Source organism: Lycorma delicatula, chromosome 4, assembly GCF_047948215.1.
Source record: "Lycorma delicatula isolate Av1 chromosome 4, ASM4794821v1, whole genome shotgun sequence".
Taxonomy (NCBI): domain Eukaryota; kingdom Metazoa; phylum Arthropoda; class Insecta; order Hemiptera; family Fulgoridae; genus Lycorma; species Lycorma delicatula.
The window spans coordinates 210152082-210177104 of record NC_134458.1 but is presented as its reverse complement, the minus strand read 5'-3'; the positions used below and the strand labels follow the sequence as shown (position 1 = coordinate 210177104).

At 30.7% G+C, this 25023-nt stretch overlaps 1 protein-coding gene across 6 annotated transcripts in view; it reads right to left on the bottom strand.

Annotated features, from left to right (window-relative positions):
* The window catches only part of LOC142324256 (uncharacterized), a 440588-nt gene that overhangs the window by 73059 nt on the left and 342506 nt on the right, over positions 1–25023 (bottom strand). For all 6 annotated transcript variants that reach the window (XM_075365118.1, XM_075365119.1, XM_075365120.1 and 3 more), the window contains one exon: positions 12426–13332. In XM_075365118.1, coding sequence (XP_075221233.1) covers positions 12426–13332 — 907 coding nt within the window. The remainder of the gene's footprint in view (positions 1–12425; positions 13333–25023) is intronic.

The window sequence follows — 25023 nt, the reverse complement described above, 5'->3', positions numbered from 1 at the left end:
TAAATATTAAACAGATGAAATATTATTAAACTATTTTTTTTTTATTTTTCTTTTAAAACAACTTTCATATAATCTCAATATTATAATTATTGTTTTTATATATATATTTTTCTTATTACGTATATATTTCACCAAAATAATAAGACAAGAATACAAGAAAATTTAAAGCTACTTTTTAATTCAATTATTTAAGAATTTAATCGAAGGGGATTCCAAGGAATATAAAATAAAAACAACAAAAATAACTGGAAGAAGTCGAGAAACCATTTTACACCGTTTGAATCTCTATGATATTCTGAGTTCGAATCTTCATCATTCTTCGAAGTCTACGATGTAATCGCATTCATATTTCAAATAATAACAATTATCATAGCTTGAAAGTTATACGAAATGTAAAAAACCTTCAGGCCATGTTCTACTTGTATAAATAAAGAAGAAAGTTCATATAAACATAGGTTCGGAAACTTGCTTTATTAGCGAGTCTCAGGTGGCGAAAGAATTCGCTCTGATTTCTGCGCCTTTGGTAAAATTAAGCCAAACTGTAATTCTACGACCCAAAGTAAGGGGTAATTTAGTGTGGTTTTATATGAAACATCTGAAAAATGGAGAAAAAAATAGGTCCCAGAATGTATTTTTAGTAGTTTTCAAGAAAACTGGTGTAAAAGACAACATTTTAGGATCGAAAAACACACTATTTTATTTTTAGCGTAAAATATATTTTTTAAATTGATAATAAACACGTTACAAAACCTTATACAGAATATGATTCTGAATAAAATGATATGAATAAAGTCTATAGAGACTAAATGTAAACTTAAGAGTTTCGAATTTTATTAAAAAGAAAATATCAAAATTTGGCAGATTTTAACTAGTATTAAACGAAACTGTGGATCCACTTGAAATCACTAGTATATAAACAAAAGTGTAATGTAAGAGAAGAGTTAGTTATTAGAATTCTCAGTACGGTTCAAATAATACAAAACAACGCTTTAAAATACGGAAAGCCACTAAAATGCGTTCGTCGGGCAAAATGCTGTATCCACTGTGGCGGAGGACATATTCAGCAGTTTTAAAATTGTTTTTAACTTGGTCTAATTGCTTGTGTTTGTAATTTTTCAAATATTTAATTAATTTGTGATGCGATATTGAACATTTTGTTTCATTTAATACCTAGCTAAAAAGTGTCACATTTTGATGTTTTTTTTTAATAAACTTCGAAACTTTTATGTTTGTATCTAGTTCCTATGGACTTTATTCATACTTTACTCAAAACGAAAGTTTCCACTTTTATGTAGTTATTACACATTTAACAGCGTTATTTTACGTCAAACACAAAATAGTGCGTTTTTCAACAAAAATATTGTGTTTGTTCTTTATCCCAGATTTTAAAAAACTACAAAAAATACAGTTCTGGAACCTATCTATTTCAATTTTTCAGGTCAGATTCTATATAAAACCATTAAATTTACCCCTTAACTTGAGTCCAAAGAATTGATGGCTTTATTTTACCGAAGGCGCTGATATCAGGGCGAAATTTTTCACCAACCCCCATTCGCTAATGAAGCCTTTCGGAACTTATGTTTATATGAATTTTCTTATTTATTTTCATCAATTAAACGTGCTCTGAACGTTTGTTACATTCTTCGTGAATCACTCCTGTATAAAGTTTATTAGAAAGAATAATATCTTATTGCAGATATTAACTAACAGTAGTTAAAAAAAAAAAAATTATGGAAAGTTGTATTTAGACAGACCTGTTATCACTACGGAGGATAAAAAAATGCCATAACAAACAAGATATAATATTAATAAACTATAACGTCAAAAAGAAATTTTCATTTCATTGAATAAAAGTTAATAATTTGGGAAAGAAACATAAAGAAAAGTCCAACGAGTATATATAAGCTTCGCAGAAAAAGTGAAAGAAATTTGCAACAAAAAAAACGTTATTTTCTTAACAGCAATGATTCCAAGGAAGTTCTATGATGAAATGAGAATATTAGATTTAGATACGAATCTGTACGTTGATGCTGAAAGTACGGTGAGATTATACGAAAAGTGTTCTACGAATCAATATTTAATTAATTACGAATGCCAGCTCTGTGCAGGGTTCGCAAGAACAGCTAGAATAATTGAAGAGAAACTCATAAAATAATTCAATCTGCGGTTGCTAGAGGGAATAAATAAATGTATAAATTATTTGGAGAAGAATTTAAAATAGGTTGAAATAAGTACATCATACTATAAGGAATAGAAATATCCGCAGGTGAAAGCAGAATTTTGTATTAGGAATATTATAACAATCAGACCAGTATAAAAATTTCAATTCTTAAAAAAAAAAAACATTTGCGCGGATGTGTACAACTAACATTAGAAATTAAACTGCATTATATAAATTAAAAATTACTTATTTCTGGAAGAAAGGAAATTCTGACTAAATAATATCCTATTTATTTAAAACGTGAAAATGTGAAACGTGAATTTAACGAGAATCGGTTAGTAAATAAATAAATAAAGAACATAATTGTGTTATTTGCAAACATAACTTTCTAAATATAACACAGTTCAACACTAATTACAAAGGAAAATAACACAGCTTTCCAAGAAGTACCGATTTACAATTTTACACTTTCTTAGAAAAGAAATCAACAGAACAATTAAATTTAAATATTATAATAAAGAAAAATGAACATTTTTTAACCGTAATTAAATTTTTGAGTAAAAATTTTATTCCTTTTTTTATATGATCTACTCAAATTTAACTTCTCAAAAATCAAATTAAAATGTTAATAATCAAATAATTTTATGAAATATTTACAATAATTGAATTCAGTTAACAAGATCTGTAATCAGAACCAACAGTTAATTAAATTGAAATATTAAATTAAAAATAGAAATATATGTAAAAGACTATGTTATTTTATGATCATCCGATTTTCGACAATTTTATTTATTTACTAGCATCTCCCGTCGCGATTTTGCCCGCAATATACGCGTATAGAACTTCAAAAACTGGAAACAGTTTTTTTAATAAATTAAATTTGTAAATAGTCACCATTCATTTTAATTTTACTGTCAAACTAACTGAATAATCAGTTCGTCCAAGATCGATATTACAGCCAATATCATTCCCAGACAGATCACAAGCACATTGGCGGATCAGGTCCTCGTCGAGCGACTGCTCGACGAGGACCTGATCCGCCAGCAGTTTACCCAAACGAGCCAGGCCCCAAATCCAAGGTGCCTTCCTGAATATCGGTGAATAGTGTGGGTGTTCGATCCCAGCCGCCAAATCAATAACCCAGGCAAACTCAGTTCCCTCCTCCAGCCCAGTGACGTCTTTCACTGAGGCAGAGGATCGAAAATATACTCCGGCCAGCCCCACAGAACCAACCGTTCAAGTTCCCCTTCAGCGACACCATCTTCAATTGCCCGCCGGAGTCAGTCACCCGACCAGGTCGCAGCCCTTTCACGACCCTCATCCGGAGTCTGGGAAGCCATGTCCTTAAGATCCACTGCAGCTACCATCCGCACCCGCGTTTGCGTGGCTCTATCCGCCAGGACTGCCGGGTCACGAAAACCATCCCACATAGTCGACTGAAACTGCTGACTAAGCCTACATAAGTCCTTCGAACATTTCTTTATTGCAATTCTCGTGCTTGGATTCTGGCGTACAAGGATAAGCAGCTCATTAATGATGTCGAACATCTCGTGTAATTCCCGCATGAAATCCCCCTGAACGTCCTCCTCCGAACACCCAGACTCCGTCTCCGCCGTCTCATCTCCTTCTTCCTTCCGGAACACAGCCCGGCGTGACCCACAAGGTTCCCAATCAGGTACCTCCTCACTAGATGACAAGGAGCTTTCACCCCCAGCCCGCAGCTTTTTCTTCTCCTTCACAACCGGGGGAGAAAGTCTCAAGCTCCGCTTACCCAAGATTTTTTCGGTCGCTACCCGGAACTCGTTTCATCACCGGATCCCTTCGTAAGCGATAGGAAATTTCTCTCGTACTCTCCGCTACCGTCACTGTATTCAGACATAACAGAAACCCCTCAAAACCAAAACTTAAATAAATATATGTATACTTGGTTTCAAAACCAGCAATTCCTAGTAATGCTAGGTTAGGATTGAAAAAACGAAAAAAGTAAACTAAACTAACAAAAACGAAACGCAAAAACACTGAAATAACATCAGAAACAACAACAAAGGAAACTATAACAAAAAGCAACAAATCGCGGCCGTGATACAGGAGCTTCAGCAAACACGTCCGCATCCTACCGAATCACCTTCTAATAACAAGATGGTTCGGTTTCAATTAACCACATGCCTCAGAAGTGTTCGACTTGAGTCTGTTCAGGACTACATGATTACCGGTACATTTACACTTACATTTGCAGCTGCAGGCCTCGCAAGCCGGTAGCAGTACACACACCCAGACTTGGCAGCAAGCTGGAAAAACCGGTTGAAATATATATAATTTGTCTGTGGGTATATTACGATAATAAAACGAATTGACGTTTTATAGACAATTATATTAAATTTAGTAATCACAAAATAATAACTGTCTGAAGAAGTCGATGTTGACATAGACAATGACTGATATGGACAATGACATTAAATTTAATAAAAGAAGTTCTTGATTTTTTATTTATATTTTTTTATGATATATATATATATAGTAGTAGTAAGACTGGTGAGATTTGAGCTGCAGTTAACATTCCGTAGATCATACAAAAGTTACATTTTATATTTCGTAATTATTAATTCCGTAGTTTTCGCGGTTATCGGGACCAACGAAAAAGACGTCTATTTATGTAGTAGTGAGATTTAGTCGTATCGGTAAAAAGAACAGACTGACACACAATTATAATCACCTTACTTCCTTTTTCCTTTTGAATGGCAGATATATTTCATTTCAGGTAAAATAAAGGCAAGCCTGGCCAGGATCGAGCCAGGATGAAATACATAGATGCTACAATTTTTCCACGAATTGGTAAGCATTATTAAAATAATATTATCAACATGAATAAATTTAACACCATTAAAGTAATACGGGAATTTCGGTTAATAGGACCACCTATTAGGCTATTTAACCTAATTTTTAACATTAAAATTAAACTTATCAATACCATATCTTTCTTTCTTTCTTCTACGAAGTCTCATTTATAGTTTGTTTAAGCACCCTCGGGGCGACCAGAACCGCCGTTGAGCAGTATATCAGTCGTGCCAGGGTGCCGTGGCAGTTGAATCCTTCTTATATCAGGCCATAGGCATGCACGGCATACACCCATAGCCTCGCACCCTCAATCCACCCTTGAGGGTCCCCCATGCCATCATCGGACACACCCCGACTCACTGCTCTTGAATGCAGGTGAGACAAAATGGCCTAGGCAAGAGGGCTACCTCCCGTCACTATACGTGCCACGCTTCGAGACTCCCTTATATGTATATAAAAAACTATCGCTTAGAGTATCTTTTACCACAGCTTTAAACTTCCATTTTATAGACTTTTAAGAAGTCCACTGGTGTGTAAAAATGCAACTATATTTTCTTCATTTCCATTATCCAGATCAGCACTAATATTATTTGTAAGACGGAACCTCTTTCTGAGGTCCTCATATATGGTACACTCTTCTATTAGATGCTTGATTGTCAGTGTTTTATTACAAACACCGCACATTGGTCTCACTTCGCCGGTTAACAAAAATAAACTTGTTAATCGCGTGTGACCGATTCTAAGTCTGGTCACCGCTACTTGTTCACGGCGAGTCAACTTAAAGTCGCTTTTCCATTTGTAAGGAGAAGTTTTAACTGAGTTTAATTTTGTATTTAAACTCCTCCATTCAGCGTTCCACTTGTTTCTTACTATGTTTGTTAGACGGTTTTTAACATCTGCCACTCTTACAGGAAATGCATCCAAGTCATCGCAGACTGTTGCCTTTCTGGCAGCTTCGTCTGCGATTTCATTACCTGTAATACCAGCATGCCCTGGAGTCCATACAAATACGCATCGCTGTCCTCGTTGTTTTAGTACGTATAAAATGGATAGGATGTTTGCAATTAGGACATCCTTAATGTTCTTGTTCCGAATTGCGACGAGTGCACTTAATGAATCGGAACATATTAGCACTCTCAACTTCAATACCGTAGTGGAAATAAAATCCTGAATAATAAGAAGGTAAATCGTATTTAATAATTAGTATGTACTGTACTGTATTCGTATATATCTCCTCATTTTTCCTTTAATAGGGTCACCCGTTTAATAGAGGACATATCCCGGTCCCGAAGTGGTCAGTTTATTTGGAATCCAATGTATTTACACATTAAAGACAGTAAATTTTTGATATAAATTGTCATATCACTTAGCGAATTTTCAGGGGCCAAATCAAATCAGAAATGATGGAAGTTTGAAATATTACAGATATATTTCCTTTAAGCAATTAACTTCAACTAAAATGAAATAAATTTTTCCTTATTCTCCATACATCTAAATACTAAAAAGAGAATGAATAAAAAATTTCATGTTTGTTCATGAGTAGTACCGAAACGCGGTTTCGGTACTGTTTTTTTGGGAAAAATAAAATATTGTCCTAACACATAAAATTTGTTTCAACTTAAAGTTTAGTCTTTGTTTTATTATAACATAAAAAATATAACCCAAATTATAAAAATAAGACCGCACGAAAACGGTCCTTGCTTTTGGATATCCGTAGGAAATAGCGACAAAATAAGACGCTGAAAATTTAATCTAAAAAACGTTTGACAAGAAAAAGATTACTTTTTCTCCTTATCAAGGTAAAGATCGAAATTGTCGTGTAGCCAGCCTCTTGCGGCTGGGGACCATATTCGTGCGATCTACAGTAATCAAAATCAAACTTTTCGGTATCTAAATATTTACGAGTACACCTCTGCCGTTTAGAGACACACGGTCATTGAAATTTGACAGAAATATTTACGATAACAGAATTTAAAAATACGTTCCCTCTAATTTACAAATAATAAGATTAAATCAAATAAAGGATGGACTTATTAATTTCAGTAAACCCTTCGAAACTATTTTTTTAAGAATTCAGAATTCAATGATGTCGATAACTCTTTAACATTTTTTGAAACAATACTCCGAGATCTTTCTTTTCAACAATCCGTATGTAGTTAATTAATACAAAGTGATAAATTAGGTGCAAATTTTAAATTTCAATAATGTTCTTTATTGAAGTTTTGTTTTTTTGTCACGATTTTTTTGACTAACACTTTATCTTGCGTATTTTTCAAAGGACCAACCGATTTAACTTCATCTTTTTTACGTTTTAATACCACTGTCGTTAAATTTTATGCTCTGAGAAATATTGTATTCATCTTTGTGATGTGATTATCCTATACTAGTTCGTGAAGTATAACGAACAAGATTTTTTTTCGAAAATTCTACAAGACATTAATATAATTTTTTGTCACCAGAATCATCGGTATAATTTCTAACTAAATTGATGTTTCTTATAAGTAATAAATATAAACTCTTGTTCATTTTCTTAAAAGTTGATTGTCTTCTATTTCTCTTAAGAATTTCTAATTGATTTTTAAAAATACAAATAATAATGTTGTATGTTAATGATGAAGTGAAATTATGTCATGATATAAGTGATGATGGTCTTTTAACAAATAAATGAATTCAAGAAACACGAGAACTTTTAATGAATATTTAAAAATAATAAACGTAAATTGTATGTGAAATATACTAATAAAAGAAAAAGGAAGTTGTAAAAAAATAAATAAATAATCAACGACGATCAACAATTAAATTTAATCTAGTTATATTATTTCAAATCAAGTAAAAATATCTAAATAAAGCCAATGAGTATTGAAGGCATTATAAATTCTTTGAATTGGACTTTCAACATTGTTGTCCCAATTATTGATACATCAGCAGATCTTTGAACTTTAAACCGTAGTTCAATGATGTAAAAACAAAGACTATGTTACTTTTATAAGTTTCTTTAAATTGGCAATCTCTTTCTTTTATTCTATATAATTTCAAAAATCGAATTTTATAAATTTTTAAGGGATTTATATCCCTTAAATGGCAAAAAAATTACAAGTTTTTGACACGGATTATCAATTTAAAAATATGATAATGCTTTTCCGACTCACAATTTACCATCGACAAATTCTGTATAATAATGCTATATAAATACAAAATCAAGACACATTAGATAGAGTATCGAATAAATAACTAGAACAAAATCTAATTTTAATACGAGTAATTAATTCTAGACCATTACAGATAAATATGTGGAAATATCTTAAAAAAAAAAAAAAACAAATTTATTATTATTATTTATGTTACAATCAAATTACTTGTGTTTTTATCGACTTTTCGAAGAATAGTACGGTATTACTTTCGGTTGCATGGTGAGAGTGTGGGGTGAAAATGAATTTTCTTTACGTTTTGAGGTATAAAGATTACAAAAATACCATTTACTTAAATTTCTGGTTTCCTTATATGCTTATTTATTTATAAGATTATGTATAAAATTTTGTGGTTCGAAAATCTCCAAAATTACTAGATCATTTCATTGAAATTTAGATATGCTGTAGTAGTTTATCTGAAGTTGTGCAAGTGACAATTTGACGAATTTGAGTCGTACTTGAATTACACTCAATTTAAGGTCGAAAAAATTTGAGCGGAGCAAGTTAGAAACGTGGTTCGTTATGCTGCAAGTTTGAACTTTGACGTTACTTTATATGCGGTATCTATTGTAAGCGATATTGTTCGGCGTATTCAGGTAACGCCATTTACGTACTTTAGGGGTCATGATAACTACGTACGTGTTTGAGCGGGTAAAAAGGAAACAAAATAAAATAACGAAAAGTCGGCTTCTTGCCCAGAACTGCACAAAAATCTTTTTATAGCACGCAAATTATTTCTTTGTTTCTAAAATTATAAAAACAGAAATCCCAAGATGAGGTGTAGAAGGAGGTGTCAAAAAAGAACGATATTATTTTTGTTATTTATTTTTAACTTTTCTTTTTACAACAGTGAAAACTGTATTATATGAAATCCGGGTTTTTCCTTTTACAAAACAAAACCGTAATATTTGAATGAAGGTTGTTGAAAATGACAGATTTAAACTAACAGTCTGTTTTACTAAGTAAACAATCCTACAGCTCAGTTAAAGTAAAAATTTAATTTAAATATATCTTTTAAAAAGTATGCCATTTAAAACTGTAAAGTATAATTTAAAAATGGAGGGTCTTCTGCTCTCATCCGCTTATGGTGGTTTGAATAAGACCAAATACCATTAAAAAGTACCTTAGTTATTTAAGGAGCATTAAATTATCATCCATCCTGTATACAGAAATAATCACGGAAAATTTTATCAAAATCGATCCATCCTTCTGTATGTATAAATTGGATTCATTCTTCTGAAATTTTTTAATGTTGAAATTGTGCTTTTTGAATATAGGAGGGGGGTGGTCATGAAATTTCAAGATCTGCAATGACCCTGACAAAAAAAATTTGACCTGATTAGCACACTATACTTTATATAGTACGAGTATATCGTATAAATGAACGTTTGGGAAAATAAAAATAAAATCGCTGTTATTTAACTGTATAAAATCTTCGAAGTTATCCGAGGACGATGAAAGTTACAGGATATTATTATTATTATTTTAATTTCTAGTATAAACTACAAAAAAGTACACATAAATTGTTCAGGCTTCATTTGTTCCTTTTTTATTAAAAGGAGAAACTTTAAATTTTATTAAAGGAGGACTTTTAAATTTTAAAATAAAAATTTTCACTTTTTTGTTACTCTTTATAGATTCTCACTTTTTCTGTCACTCTTAATAATTGAATTGGTCTAATGCCCTATTTTTAGTCAATCTAGTTCCATCCTCCAAAGACTGATTTTGTGTTTGTTACGAATGTATAATTCAGTGATTCCCAAACTGTGCCCCGCGGCGCCCCAGGGAGCCGCGGCTTCTTTACAGGGGCGTCGCGAAATGTTGTAAAAGCTTCATAATTAATTGAACCAAGATATTTACAATTATTAATTTAATGTTAATAAAGTAAAAAAATAATGAAGATACACGAGTTTTATTTATTTTTATCTCTTACTTACGAGTAGTCATACGTTTACTTAGGGTACGGCGCCATGGAAAAATTTTAATTGAAAAAGGGCGCCGCAACCCGGAAAAGTTTGGGAACCACGGGTATAACTAATTGATATAATAATGATATATATATATATATATATGAATTACAAGTTCAAAGTATAATAAACATATATAAATGGAATAAAAACTTTTATTTATTTCATTGAACCAGCGAATAATAAAATATTTAGAATAATTAAACCAAACCGACGTATTGAACCAAGACGGCATATTATCCGACATAAACTACATATAGTGATTGGAAATATAAAGTTATTTACTAAATGAATGAATTGTCACAATAATAATAATTTCAATATTTTCTGATCTGTCAATTTGAAACTTGAAAATTTCATACCAATAATGATAGACAATAAAAATAAGATAAAAAATTAGTTAAAACAAATTCTAAAAGAAATTCATTTTTTATTTTTACTCGTATCTTAAAGCTACCAGATAGCCTAGTTGTTCTGTAAACTGACAATATGACTAAAATGTCTATAAGATCTGTTCCGTAATTATCTGTTTCAGACGGATTCGATAAATCACTTCAAAGCAACTCAAACTATTAATCAATCACCTCACAAAAATACATAACAATATTATATAGTAGTATTATCAATGAACAAAAAAATTTGTTTATTAAAAAAACATGCAAGATTTTTCCAATTCTAATCCTTTCTTCCCCATTTTCAGATCTACGGATATAGATCTAATTGTTCCAAAAAGTTAATGATAGCAGAATTCGCGAGCAAGCTGATTGTGACCTATCTGGGGTGTTTAATTAAAAGTTTGTTTTCCTAGCGACGGATTTCTTTCACTACGGAAAACGGAAGTCGTCGGGCGGAGCACGCCATGCCCACGCTTTTGAAATACAATATCGCAGTGGAGTGTTCCTACATCATATAACATGTCCGCCGAAGGACTTAGTTGACACCGGTTAAAAGAGTAAACGAATTAGGCACTGGTTAAACCGTTATCCGACGCGGAATAAAGTGCTTGTTTCATCTGTATTATAATCTACGTAAGTAGTGAATTTTTTCTACATGAATAAAACGGTTTCTCCATTTTTTCCTGGTGACTCAGTAGCTAGACTGATCACACTGATTTACTCTGTTACAACGAACACCCTTCCTTATTTTACAGTTTCCAATAAAACAGTTTTAAGTTTTGTTTTTAATTGAGTTAATTCGTTCACGAATACATAATATAGTTTTGCTTCTTATATAGGTCCGTTGTTCCCGATAAGTAATACCGTACAGTGTTGCGTATAAAACGATTAAATCTCGTTAGCGTCAACGGAACGGAACGCAAATATATCGGGGATGTTTTATCGCCCTACTTATCGCAGAACCTGGATACTTATCACTTGTTACTGAATATCTCTAATTAACCCGTCCAGTTAGTCTAGTCGTTAAACTCATCGAAAAACCAGCTGATTTTCGAAGTCGAGAGTTCTACGGTTGGAGTAGTTGTACAGACAGTTGCTTTTATATGGATCTGAATGCTATACTGTGGATACTGGTGTTCTTTGGTGGTTGGGCTTCAATTAACCACATGTCTCAGGAGTGGTCGGCCTGAATCTGTTCAAGACTACACATTTACCGGTACATTTAAAATTACACACCATTACGAACAGACGCCTTGGCATCTCTGCAGAGTACTGTTGAAAACATGTCACTGTGCTGTTATTATGTAACCTGTTATTACATAAATAAATAAATGGTAGTTATATTGACGGATTTGCTTTTAAGGTTTTTTTTTATGAGGACAGGGTTGGGATTTCGTTCCAATCCCTTCTTAGATCGTGAGTGTGATAAAATTTCATTTCACGGGAGTTGCAAAATGTTTGCGTCCTTCTCCTGGAGCGATTCCCTTTCAGTCTTTCGATTTAGCAGAAATGTCTTTAATCTTTTGCGTCAACTGCACAACTGCTCTGATCCGCAGGTTGTAAGAAAAGACTGCGCAGCGGAATCCGTTCAGGTCATTCTCCGCCTGACGTCTTCCGTTCTCGGCAGCGGTATATGGTACATCCCTAGGAAAACATACCTATTGTCTAATCAGCCTAATGGCGAAAGTGCCTATCGGACAACCTGGGTAGTTCTTCCTAATATAGGCATAGTACAAAATAATTGAGTATAACCTACACTAATAAGATCAGTAATTTTAAATTGATGAAGGCCATAGCGATTACAGAAAAGATCCAAACTTCATAAATTACAAGGAAAAAGTACTTAAAATAAGAATAAATATGTCCAATTTGAACTTACCTGATTACTGTTACCGGTTTGGCTACTGGTAACACTGTTCCTGTCATCTTCTTCACCGCTACAACCTCCATTGTTTTCTTCTTTTGTTTTTACATTTGATGAAATACCACTTGATGCCGTCGTTGCTGTTATTGTTACCGACGGCATTTCATTAACGTCTGTTGTAATTACTTCTTTTTTTATCAATGAAACATTTTCATCGATCGGTTTACTTTTTTCACACTGTTCACTTTCGTCAGTATTATTATTGATATTATTAACAACGGCATTTTCAACATTTTTCACGACTTCTTGTTGTTCTGTTTCTTCAAGCATATCTTCTTCGACAGTTTTCTCTAATTCAACGTCATCTTCCTCTTCTTCAACTACCATATCATCATCATCATCATCAACACATTTTGTATCACTGTCACAAAGTTCACTAGATTCGCTGCTATTATTACCATTCACTAGACTACAACTATTACCCCCCATTTTATTATCAATTTCACTATTTTTCACTTTATTATTATTAGTTATAACATTACAATTATTACCACTATTATCAACCTTCTTCATAATTTCATCTTCTTCAACGATTCCATTATTTTCCTTTTCTTCTTCAATTTTTTTCCTTGTTTCACTATCTTGTGATACATTTGTGATTGAATTATCGATATCTTTTTTATCACCGATGATATCTGTCGAGTCTTGTGAATTTTGTTGATGCATAAATAATGTGGATGATGCATTATTGATAACAACATCTTTGGTTGCAACCGTTAATGCAGCGGTCGTATCAGCAGCTGTTGTACCGACAATTGTTGTTGTAGGTGTTGTCCTAGATGATATATCTAATTCCGGGGCCTTTTCTCCAATGACCTCCGATTTGGGACAGTCACCGTCCATGACATGCATCCTGTTTAATCTGAAACAAAAATAAAATATAAAAATTATTTATATCTAAACAATACAGTTTTATATATATAAAATATATATATATAATCAATAAACCATATAAACCATAAACCATAAACCATAAACCAATAAATCAACTTCAGCTGAATATACAAAAAACTTTTTTCACTGACAAATTATTATAATTTCAATACTTTTCTTTAGAAGTTAAAAAAAAATTACTATTATTATAAACATTTTATGAAACATTATTTTAAGTTCTATAACAACAACAGATAAATATTAATATTAATATAGATATTGACTGTCGAAAAAAACATTGCTCTTCTTGTTTTGGTTTGGTTCCATTGTGATTTTGTATTATACTAGCAAATACCCTGTATGAATTTTTAAAATTGGAAGATCGGTTGCGAAGATATAACAACGTTTCCGAATAACCGTGGTCTGTTAGATCGAGAGTGTACCTGATGTACGCAAACGTTAGCCTTCAACGTATTAACATTTTTCGTATATTAACGTTTTTTCCGGTTTGAATTTTGAAAATCGGACGATTTTTGCATAGATATTACAAGACCACCCCACTGCACCTCTCTAAACAGCGCCCCAGGAGCACCTCCGTTTGTTACCAGTTGATGACGATGATTAGTCTAGCCTCGCATGAGGTGCTCGCATCACCTCACCACTCTAGCCTCACATGCAATCCCTACGGGAAGCTTTTATTATCAAACAGACATTTTTATTAAACAGAATTTTTAGAATTTATTTAATATTATTTTATTTAACGTAAATTTAATTCTATTATTTTTGTAATATCATTCATTCGAATCATTCGGTTCAAACCTAGCTCACACAGTGAACGAGGTTCACAGTTCATTAATTCAATTCATTACAGTTTGTGCTTTAACTGGTAAATTTCCAGTACTACAAATATGTATTATATATTATGTTATGTATGTACGTATGTAACGTATATACATATTTATATAGCTTAAGACACTACCAGTAACATAAGGATTCCAACGTGGGGTCATATATATAAATCGGTTCAGTCGTTGAACTGCTACAGTGGAACAAACATACATACACCCTAAATAAATTACACTCCTTTTTGGGGAGTTGTGTAAAAATAACATTCCGTACATCTCTATCGGCTGTAATGAACTATGTGATATTACATACGCAGCACCAAATATTCACTTCGAAAAAAATTTGAAGTGAATTGATTTGATCCAAAACAGGTTTTCCTTTGGGTCATGAATCTTTTGAATATTTTACTTTGGCTTTAAAATATATATTCTTTTAATTTTCTAAATATAAATTCATAATAATTAAGTGCTTTGAGTATTATCTATGTGATTTTATAAACTAATTTTTTTTTAGTTATTTATAGAAAATTGTATTTTTTAATTAATGGTGGTCATTAAAGCATGATCTACAAAATCTACGATGTGCTAACTTAGAACCTATTAGCGTAATTTCCCTGATGTAGTATACTGCATAGCTACGCAGTATATATACACACACGTTTTTAGAGGAGTTATGCAAATGTAAAACGGTTTTTTTAAAAATAATATTAAGTAGAAACAAGATTTTTAGACAAGGTAAGGATGAAAACATCTCTAAGTCAAGGAATTAAACGTATCCTGAGGAACTATTTAAAATTATATATAAGATATCGAAAAGATGTTTTATACTGCTCAGCAATCTCTGAAAAAAGGAAAAATGTCTACGAAGTAATAAATTAAAACAATAAGAATGTTTAAGTTAAAACGAAATAACTCCATAATATACTATAAGCCCAATTAAAGTAGAATAATGGGTTAAATCCAACAATTTTTCTAAACGTATAAAGTGTATTCATATTAAAGATACGAAAAATTACGTGATAATACTGCAAACTAGCTTTTGTATGGTTAGATAGGACGGACGAGGTTTGTCTACCAGACTTGTTCAATGACTCTTAGTGGTTGCACAAATTGTTTACCCAAGGCTGACATAGTTATGGATTAAATCCTCTAATAAAACAAATATGCATTCTCAGTATCCTTTACGAGATGAAAGGAGAAATACTCTGATGATAGTCTGAATCCTATGGGAATTCAGGTTTTCAAGTGAAGATCTATACGTTACTTGTTGATAGGTCTGAGATCATAAATTAATTAAGTCAAAGGATCTTTGAATATCTAAATCATATAATAAGAAAGACTGGAAAAGAGACTCTATACTATCCCGGCACTGAGAAACAGGAGCTGTATTTTGAGAACTGGTTTCTGGAACGATTTTTTGGATTTTCCCTTTACAGCTGTTTTTGTTTAAAGAAAATAAATTACCAGTAATTATACTACAGATACAATTGGTTTAAGATATTTAAAACTTTATCCAAACTTATCATAAATAAAGTTATCTAAACTTATCATAAGCAAAGTTAATTAACTTTGCTTATATTTATAGGTCAAATACCCAAAGGAATGCAAAACATGTATGATGAACAATAATAATAATAGTGTTCCTACTGCTATTTCCGGATGAGATATTCTAAAAAAAAAGTTTGAAATTTCCGGTGGTAAGGCATGGGGTATGATTTTTCCAGAAAGTTTATGAATTACTTAATTAATTTTTTAGTAAGAGACTTTTTTGTAAACTAAGAAAAAGGCTGAAAATGAAAGATTCACAATTTTCCCATAAAAATATTTGTACAAAATCTCAACACGTTAATGTCCCATACTTAGATATTTACTGACCAAATTTGAACAAATTCCGTTTATCCAGTCTAAAGATAATTAGCGAAAAGCAGTGCACATACATCCGGAAAAAAGTCTTTTTGTGTTCTTAATGTGTTCCTTAGGGTGTGAAACGTCAAGATTTGTCAAAAAACCGGTAGGTGATTTTTATTTTTACTGTCAAATACATTCATTTCCTTATATACATACGAGCATATACAGCCGCAAAAGTGAAATGAAAAATAAACCTACAACATTTAGGATGAAGAATTGCTCGGCAGGGCCGGAATTAGACTTGATAAGGCCCTAAGCTATTTGAGGTATAGGGTCCTTTATAAGTCCAAATATTCTGTCAGCGACAAATATGATTTTCAAATACTTTTCGAATACGAGTGGGTTAAACTGAAATACAGCTAAGAACTATTGATAGTGAAATAATAAATCTTTAACTCAAAATCATTTTTACTCATAACAAATTTAATGATGCAAACTCTGGTAAAAAGAAACAAAAGCTCTTTTAAAAGACAAAATTTACAAAGGCTTATTATCTAATCTCTTGAAACATGTTATAAGGATTATGGAATTATATTAAACTAAAATATTTTCTTTTTGTTTATTGTTCTTTTTTCTAATTATTTAGGGGTTCCCAAGAAAGTGGGGGCCCTAAGCTACAGCTTGTGTAGCTTATACATAAATCCGGCACTGTTGCTGGGAATAGAACCCAAACAGAAGAGATTTATGTTGAAAAATGTAGGTTGCATGGAAAGAGTCTATCAAATATTTCGGACTGTAATTAGCATAAAAATGATTGTAATAACAGTTTTAAACAATCGATAAGCAAATACGGCATCACACGAAAAGAATACACCGTGTTTCTGATATTTTATAGAGTCGAAATTCTACAATCAGATTTTACAATTATCAGTTATTTATGTTTAATTCATTCAAGTTCAACATGTATACATCAGTACTACATTTATTATTTTGTATGAAAACTGTAACTTACATAAAGGAATGCAATTAAAATACAATAATTACTAGTAAGTTGAAATATATGTACGTAAAGTAAAAAGCAAACTAAAAATTTAATTACTTAAAATAACCTTCATCATACAAAAAAAGAAGATTAAATAATGAAAAGATTCATTTTTTTACGCATCTAATCATTAAAACAAGGTTATTTAATTTTGAAGACAAAGATAACAACTACGCTAAAAAATAACTAGCTGTAAAAAAAAATCTAATAACAATGTTGCTGAACTTTCTTTTAATTTACATCAAACTTAAAATTTAACTCTTCCTTAAATGATAAAATCGTTTTACTGTTATGATCTTTCTTATATTTGATTATTAAATGAAAAATAATTTTAAAAAAAGGTTTAAAATGACTGTAAAACATAAAAAGTTAATTAAATTAATAATTACATTTTTATTTCAAACTAATTTTCTTTTTTTAAAAATTTAACCTGATGAAAATCTGCGAAACATGTTTTTTATAACGATAAATTTTTACAAAACGTACAAACATAAGTTTTTAATTTTAAGTACTATGTTTAGTCTTTTTTTTAATAAACTAATATTTTCGAATACGAAATCTTTACATCGTCAATTTTATTATGCCTATAAGAAGATAAGAGAGAAAATCATAATAAAATTTACTGTTATCTCAATTTTTGCTAAGAGAAGGCTATTTTGTTTTAAAGTATAATAACAAAATAGTAAAAACACCCCAAATTAAAATATTTTTGGCTATTTTAAAAGAAAAAAATTTAATTTCCTTCTACGGTAAAAAATGAAAATTATTCCTTCTCTGATAATGCTTCATTCCCAAAGAAAGAAAAACAGATATAGAAATTATTATTATTCTCGTATAAATATCCGTAAGACTCCAGATATCCCACACAGCTTTCTGGATTCGGGGCCTGTAGGTAGCCGCGTTTCTTGTTGATGACGTGAGTGAGGTGTAATCTTGAACAGACTCAGGCCGACCATATCTAAGACGTTAATTGAAATCTAACCACCAAAGAACATCGGTATCCACGATATAGTATTCAAATCCGACCTACCTTTATTAGGATTCGAACCCGAGAATTCTCAACTTCGAAATCAACTGATTTACGATTACGAGTTTTACCACTAGACCAACCCGGCGGGTTACATATAGAAATATAACAGAACGAAACAAAAGAGAAAGGAATATATATATATATATATATATATATATATATATTAGGAGTGCGCGCGTAAAAATTCGCGGTTTTTCACTATCAAAAGACGAAAAATACACAAGAGTTCGTAAAATTCTATCCCTCATAAGATATAACACCACTCAATCAATATTTGTCTATTTCTTCAAAAATGTACACGTATATAATCAATTTTAACTAAAATTGTAATATTGCTGAACTTTGAGAATACAAAAATTCGTTTACGTGATTATTTAGTCAATATTAAAGTTATATATTGTTAATACAATAGAAAAGTAAAACTAAATTATGTACGCTGTTAACAATATTTAGGAAATTTAAAATACATGAGGCAGTTATATGGTAATTTACCTTCAGGAAAAATATTGCAATTTCGTTATAAAATTTTTTAAGTTTTATCTATTCCTAGCAGATTTCTGGTAATATTATAACAAAACTATTATATTCTGTATAGGTCAGCGTTGTAAATTAATTTTGCAAAATGAAAAATTATTACATTTTTTCCCCATGTTTTTTTATAAAATATAACAGCCTAAGACCTGCGACTGAGTTAGACAATCGTGAACTCTTGGCTAATTTTTCTTCGAAGAATACTTTTTATAAGATTCAAGGTAAATACCAAGCTCTTCGTAAGTTATCTAGAGGCGAAAAATACGAATGTTGCGAAAAATATGAATTGTATTAGGAAGGATATTAGACCAAATTGTCAGTGAAAGTATCTATAAGTCTCAGGATGAACTTTATTACAGCCACAGCCTTTTAACTTTTTTATTAACAGCCAAGAAATATTTTTTTTTTTACAGCCGAGCGGGAATTTCGCTCGGTTAATCTTATAAATATATTTACTCTACCAAACCATACAAAAATTCCACCAAAATTTCTACAAGTCTCCACGTCCTTAGTACGAATTCAATAAGCATTTAACCAAAACCCACAGAAAACACTGTTGAAGGAACAATAACGATAATAAAAAGGGATCTTCTTATAACAAAGAGATTGAGAAAACAGGAAAATAAACCCAACTACCGGAGTGCCTCAAGGATCTCTTAAAGATCCTTAAAGATATGAATCTTTATTTAATCCATTTTGATTTACAATCGATTCTTCATTAAGAGTTACATTTCTTACAATAATTGGTTATCAAAAAATTGTACGTAAAATAACCGTCTTGCTCTGTTGATTAATCTGTCTGTTAAAGGTGGTAGCAACCTTTCTATTTCAAATCTTCATGTACAGTAAAATATATATATATACAATGATACAATGTCTTTTCACTAGTTTGGTTTACTTATGTCTTGTCAGAGTTTTAGCGGGAGTTTTTCAGTAATTTTCAACGATTATATAAAGCTATTTTACAGAATTTTAGCTATAAAAGGAATAAGAGTAAAAAAATGAAAACAAATTATTGTTCTATTACTCGCCACGCTACCGTTTGAAAGATATCTATGGGAATCAGACAATCTGCAGCTGCGTGAGCTGCTTCCTCTGCTTTAAAAAAAAATAATTAATACTCAAAAAGATTGCAAAATCATTTATAATGATATTAAAAAAAAATCAAATGTACTTAATTTTGTTAAATCGTAGGATCTCCATTTTATGTTAATTTATTAAGACCTCCATTTTTTCCTCTGCAGAAGGGGACTGAACTTATTATAATATATATGAACTATAAAAAATAAATATGGAAGTCTCAAATTTATATCTGAGTTTTATGTAAAAAATCTGCTTCAAAATACGAATTTTGGATATCCAATTTAAATTAATTAAAAATTAATATACAACTAAATGTATAACTGATTGTTAATTTAAAAAAAAACAACAATTACGGTAGGTGTTAGAATATAAACTAAATACTATTATTGTAAAAGACATCGCAGAGTTAAATAAAATATCGCATAGAAAAAGTCAGCCGTGTTGCAGAACTGAATTTCGAACCGAATTAGAAATTTAAACGCCTTACCACACCTATAAAACGGGTGGATCCTGGTGCAGTTCTGCTTAAAAATCTTTTACGTTATTAAAAAACCAAATGTATGGCATTTAAAAAATGTAATTCATTCAAAACCATTGTATACAACAGAATATTTAACATTGATTAACCAGGCCCTTTAAAAAGAAATTCAAAAGAAAGAAATTTAAGATCAAAAGAAAAATATTTGCTTCTGTAGTCGAACACGTTATATGGATAAACTTATATGCATAAAATACTAGACAAGAAATTTTAAGAAACAACTAAAAATAATCTACGAGAGGGAATCAACTTTTATAGATCATACAATAAAGATAAATTATACCAGAATTCCAAAGGAAATCCTTCGATTTTATATAGGAAGAAAAACTTAAAAAAAGCATTTAGTGATAAAGTTAAGAAAGATTTAAACAAAGCAGGAACAGAAATCCGGGCTTATGGAATCTATAAAATATAAAATGAAGTTTTGAAAAGAAGAAATTTCTACGAAGAAAAGAGTAAAAAATTAAGAAAAAGAAGCACTCGAAGAATTCAGGAAGAAGAGCAAGAAAAGATGCAAAAAGTAATAAAAGATGTGCAGGAAAGAAACCAAAGGGAATAGTTAAACGTGGTCCATAGATGGGCGAAATTAAAAAAAAAAAATATATATATATATTTATATTTTATATTAAAACAGTAAATCCTGAATCAAATCAGTTTTTTTTAACAAGACAGAGATAACAGTGGTACAAAATGCTTTGTAAAAATTTCATATCGATCGGATAAGCCATTCATGAATTTTATAAACATTTGAATACACCATATCTATGATGTACTAATTAATTTAAACACGCATACTACAAAATTTGCTTATTCTATTATGTTACTATTATATTATCAAAAAATAACCTCACAAATATTTTAGTAAATGCGATGTATGCATCTGAATAAGGCTGATTAATTTTAAAACATAATACTGTGCGAAATTCATGTTTTCCTGCGTAGCTAGTAAAGGATAGCATAACTAGAAAAAAAAAAAAGTAACAGCTGCTCCTAACTAAGATGAAGCTCCATTTGGCTTCAACCACATTCGCAAATCAATCTAATTGAAATTATTAAGGAAAATTATTAATTTTTTTATAAAATTATATTCTCAAGTAAATATGATTACATGCATTGTAATAGTAATTTTATTAGGTAATATTTTCACGTTGGCAATACGGTAATATTTATTTTTTCTTATCAGTAAGCTACAAAATGCTACTTTAACTTAAAATATAAATCAAAACGACCTTCAAATAAAACAGAAATCATTAATAATTGACCTTCAAATTGTAAGAAGGATAATACGTAAATAAATAAAACCTTATCAACAACTAAGTTGCTAATACAAAAAAACAACAGTCGGTATATGTTTAATTTCCTACTTTATAAACATAACTTCGAATTATAATAATATACCGATGTAATTTATTTAATAAAATACGACTGTACACCTCATTATTAATAAACGTTTATTATCTATTTTTAAAAACAAAAAATGTATTATTCTGTTGATAACACGATTGTTAGAAACGTTACTAAATACTATTCAGGTCATCGTTGTAACTAAAACTGAGAAAAAAATTTCCTTATTTTACGTCATGTCTACATGTTTTAACTTATGAATATGCACCTATTTTTTATCGCTTGCTTGTAATAATTTTTTTTAACTAAGTCAATGACTTTTAAATTTTAAAGGTGACGAACCTTTCAACAATATCTGATTGTGTGTGCGGTTGTGTGTGTGTGTGTGTGTGTGTGTGTGTGTGTGTGTGTGTGTGTGTGTGTGTGTGTGTTTTGATAATACATTCTAAATGAGTAAATGGTAAAAAACGTTTTATTAAGATGAGAGACAGGAGACGACTCATAACTCGTATTTTAATTTACGGGAACTTGCATTTCAAACAGGACGACGAAAATTTATGCTAAAATAAAATTTGTTTAACCATTATAGGGATGCTTAATCAGGATAATTGAGTTAATTAGTTTAATTTTTATACAAAACATAAAATATTTTATTTCAACATACGGAAATCAAAAGTCATACAACATAGTTATAATAGTTTCCTGGCATTTTATTTATTCTTATATAAAAGAAAGATATTTCATGAAAAAAGTTACCTGAAATTTCTTTTTTGGGTGGGAGGTAATTTATGATTAATGTTTATTGTAAAATTATCATTATATGTTTAAATAAAATAAAACGTTTAACAAGACTTTTTATGAGGTATTTTTTTATTTTTTTCTGCTCCCCTACCTCCAAAATCACCTTCCAAGAAATATGTTTGATTTTTCTACGGTTACTATGTTCAATGGAAATAACTGATTCCTTTGAAAAGTACAACCAATAAAGAATTACCAATTAAAGATTTATTTTTTGTGTGTGGGGGGTCAATTATTAAGTCTAATATTATTGAACTTTTAATAAAAACACTTTTAACTAAAAAAAAGCTTGAAAAATTCAAAAAAATCGATAATTTTTTTATTTTGATCAACTCCTTCCCCCTCTTATTGTCCAAAGTATTTTTTGGGTCACCTGCTCTACTGCTATACCTTTTTTTTTTTTATTTAACTCCGGGACCACCGTTAGGTATGTCTTCCTACTACTACACCTTCTTCTTTCTTTACTGTTTAGCCTCCGGTAACTACCGTTTAGATAATTCTTCAGAGGATGAATGAGGATGATATGTATGAGTGTAAATGAAGTGTAGTCTTGTACATTCTCAGTTCGACCGTTCCTGAGATGTGCGGTTAATTGAAACCCAACCGCCAAAGAACACCGGTATCCACGATCTAGTATTCAAATCCGTGTAAAAATAGCTGGCTTTACTAGGACTTGAACGCTGGAACTCTCGACTTCCAAATCAGCTGATTTGGGAAGACGCGTTCACCACAAGACCAACCCGGTGGGCTTCCTACTACTACACCTAGGAAGATAAAAAAATTCCGTTAAAATATGCAATAAATAAAAATAAAGCTTTTTAGATTTTGGGTAAAGTTTTTGAAGAAAAGTTTTTTTTAAAAATGGTAAGATACGCATGCATGAATGTTCTGAGTTTAATACAAAATGGAGTTATGTTTGCAAAATTTTTAGAAAATTGACCCCAAAAACTACCTACCCACCTGGAGATATTGACCCTAAAATTTTACCAACAAATTTCTCCATGTACTGTCTTTTTACAGAATTTCATCAAAATCGGTTTATCCAGTTGAAGTTATTAAGTTTCAAAAACGCTATCACATGTACGCACGAACATTACCCCCAACACTTTTTTTTCTTTTTTTGGGGTCCCCAGGTCAATGAAACGTCGAGAAATATAAAACACCCATATCCCATCTCTTAACCGATTTCCAAATTTACCTTCTTGCAGCATAGCCTACAGCTATGATACCAGGAAAGTATAATAATTAATCTTTTTTTATATTATTTTAATTTCCGGCTATATAGTTATATATATAGCTACACTCCATTCTTATAAAATAAAAGAGAAAGTATGTTATTCGCATCAAATTTTTTACGTCTAGGTTTTTTGCAAATCTTGACGTTTCATGACTCTTCAAACCAAAAAATACAATTTTCCGGAAGGATGTATGTACAAGTATATAGGCCTATTTTTAGAGCACTTCCAAAGAATTTGAAGATGGGTACTGCGTCCGGTCAAATGTATTTATAATTTTATCGTCTGCTCTATAGGACGCAAACCTAGAACGAATTAAATGAAACTTTGTGGGGTGATGTAAACCTATAAGGAATACAGCTGTATTGACCAATTTTTAAGAAATTTTGTATGATTGGTTCTGAATACGGTTCACTCACTGATATCATTTAATTTTGATTCTAATAGATCAAGTTAGTTAGTAGAAAGATACGGTCACCGTAGATCACATAACTCAAAATTTGTTTAGACTTATTCAAACCCTCATAAAGAGATGAGGGGAAAAACAATTTTTTAATTTATACTCACATTTTCAAATTAAAATTGTTGATTACTTAAAAACAAGACTACATGCATAGTTAATAAACTACGAATACTAATTTTCAGATCACCACTCGTTTATATATTACGGTAGTTCGTAAAAGGACAATGTAATGAACTCTCAACTATTTGCCGAATTTTTTACAGTCTACAAGGAATAGATAAAAAAACACTCGATAAAAAAAGTAAATAGATTACAATAATTTTCAATGAAACTTATATATAATAAATTATAAGCTTATTAAAGTTATAGCCGCAATTCTGAAAGGCCTTTTTATAATTTTTGTATCTTAAAATTTAAATAAATTTATCTGTCATTTACAGATAATAAAAGTTAAAACAATCTTGCAAATAAAACTTACAAAGAATGCTTGTGTATAAATTTTATAAAGAATTAAATGGAAAACAACTTCACTGTTATAAAAGAAAATTATATTTCTGTTATATTTTGTAACTTCTGAACACTTTATACATAATTCATTATAAAAATCTTTACCTTACGTAAAAAAAGAAAAAATTCTAAAATGTTGCATTTATTAATAATCTTTATTATTATATTTAATAAATTTTATACAAAATCTGAAGCTAAAACTAATTTACCTTTAAAGTATTCAACCTTAAGTGAAACAGCGTATAATTACACCTGGGTTTTAAATTAATAAAAGCTTAAGGAAAACTTTTGTAACCACTTCTTACACAATGTAATAAAGAAGTTCGTTAGAACTTCGCCGGTAAGAGCCCACAGAACTGGACGGCACGACGTCAACGAGTCAACGAACTATTTTTACAGTTCTAAACATGACCTAA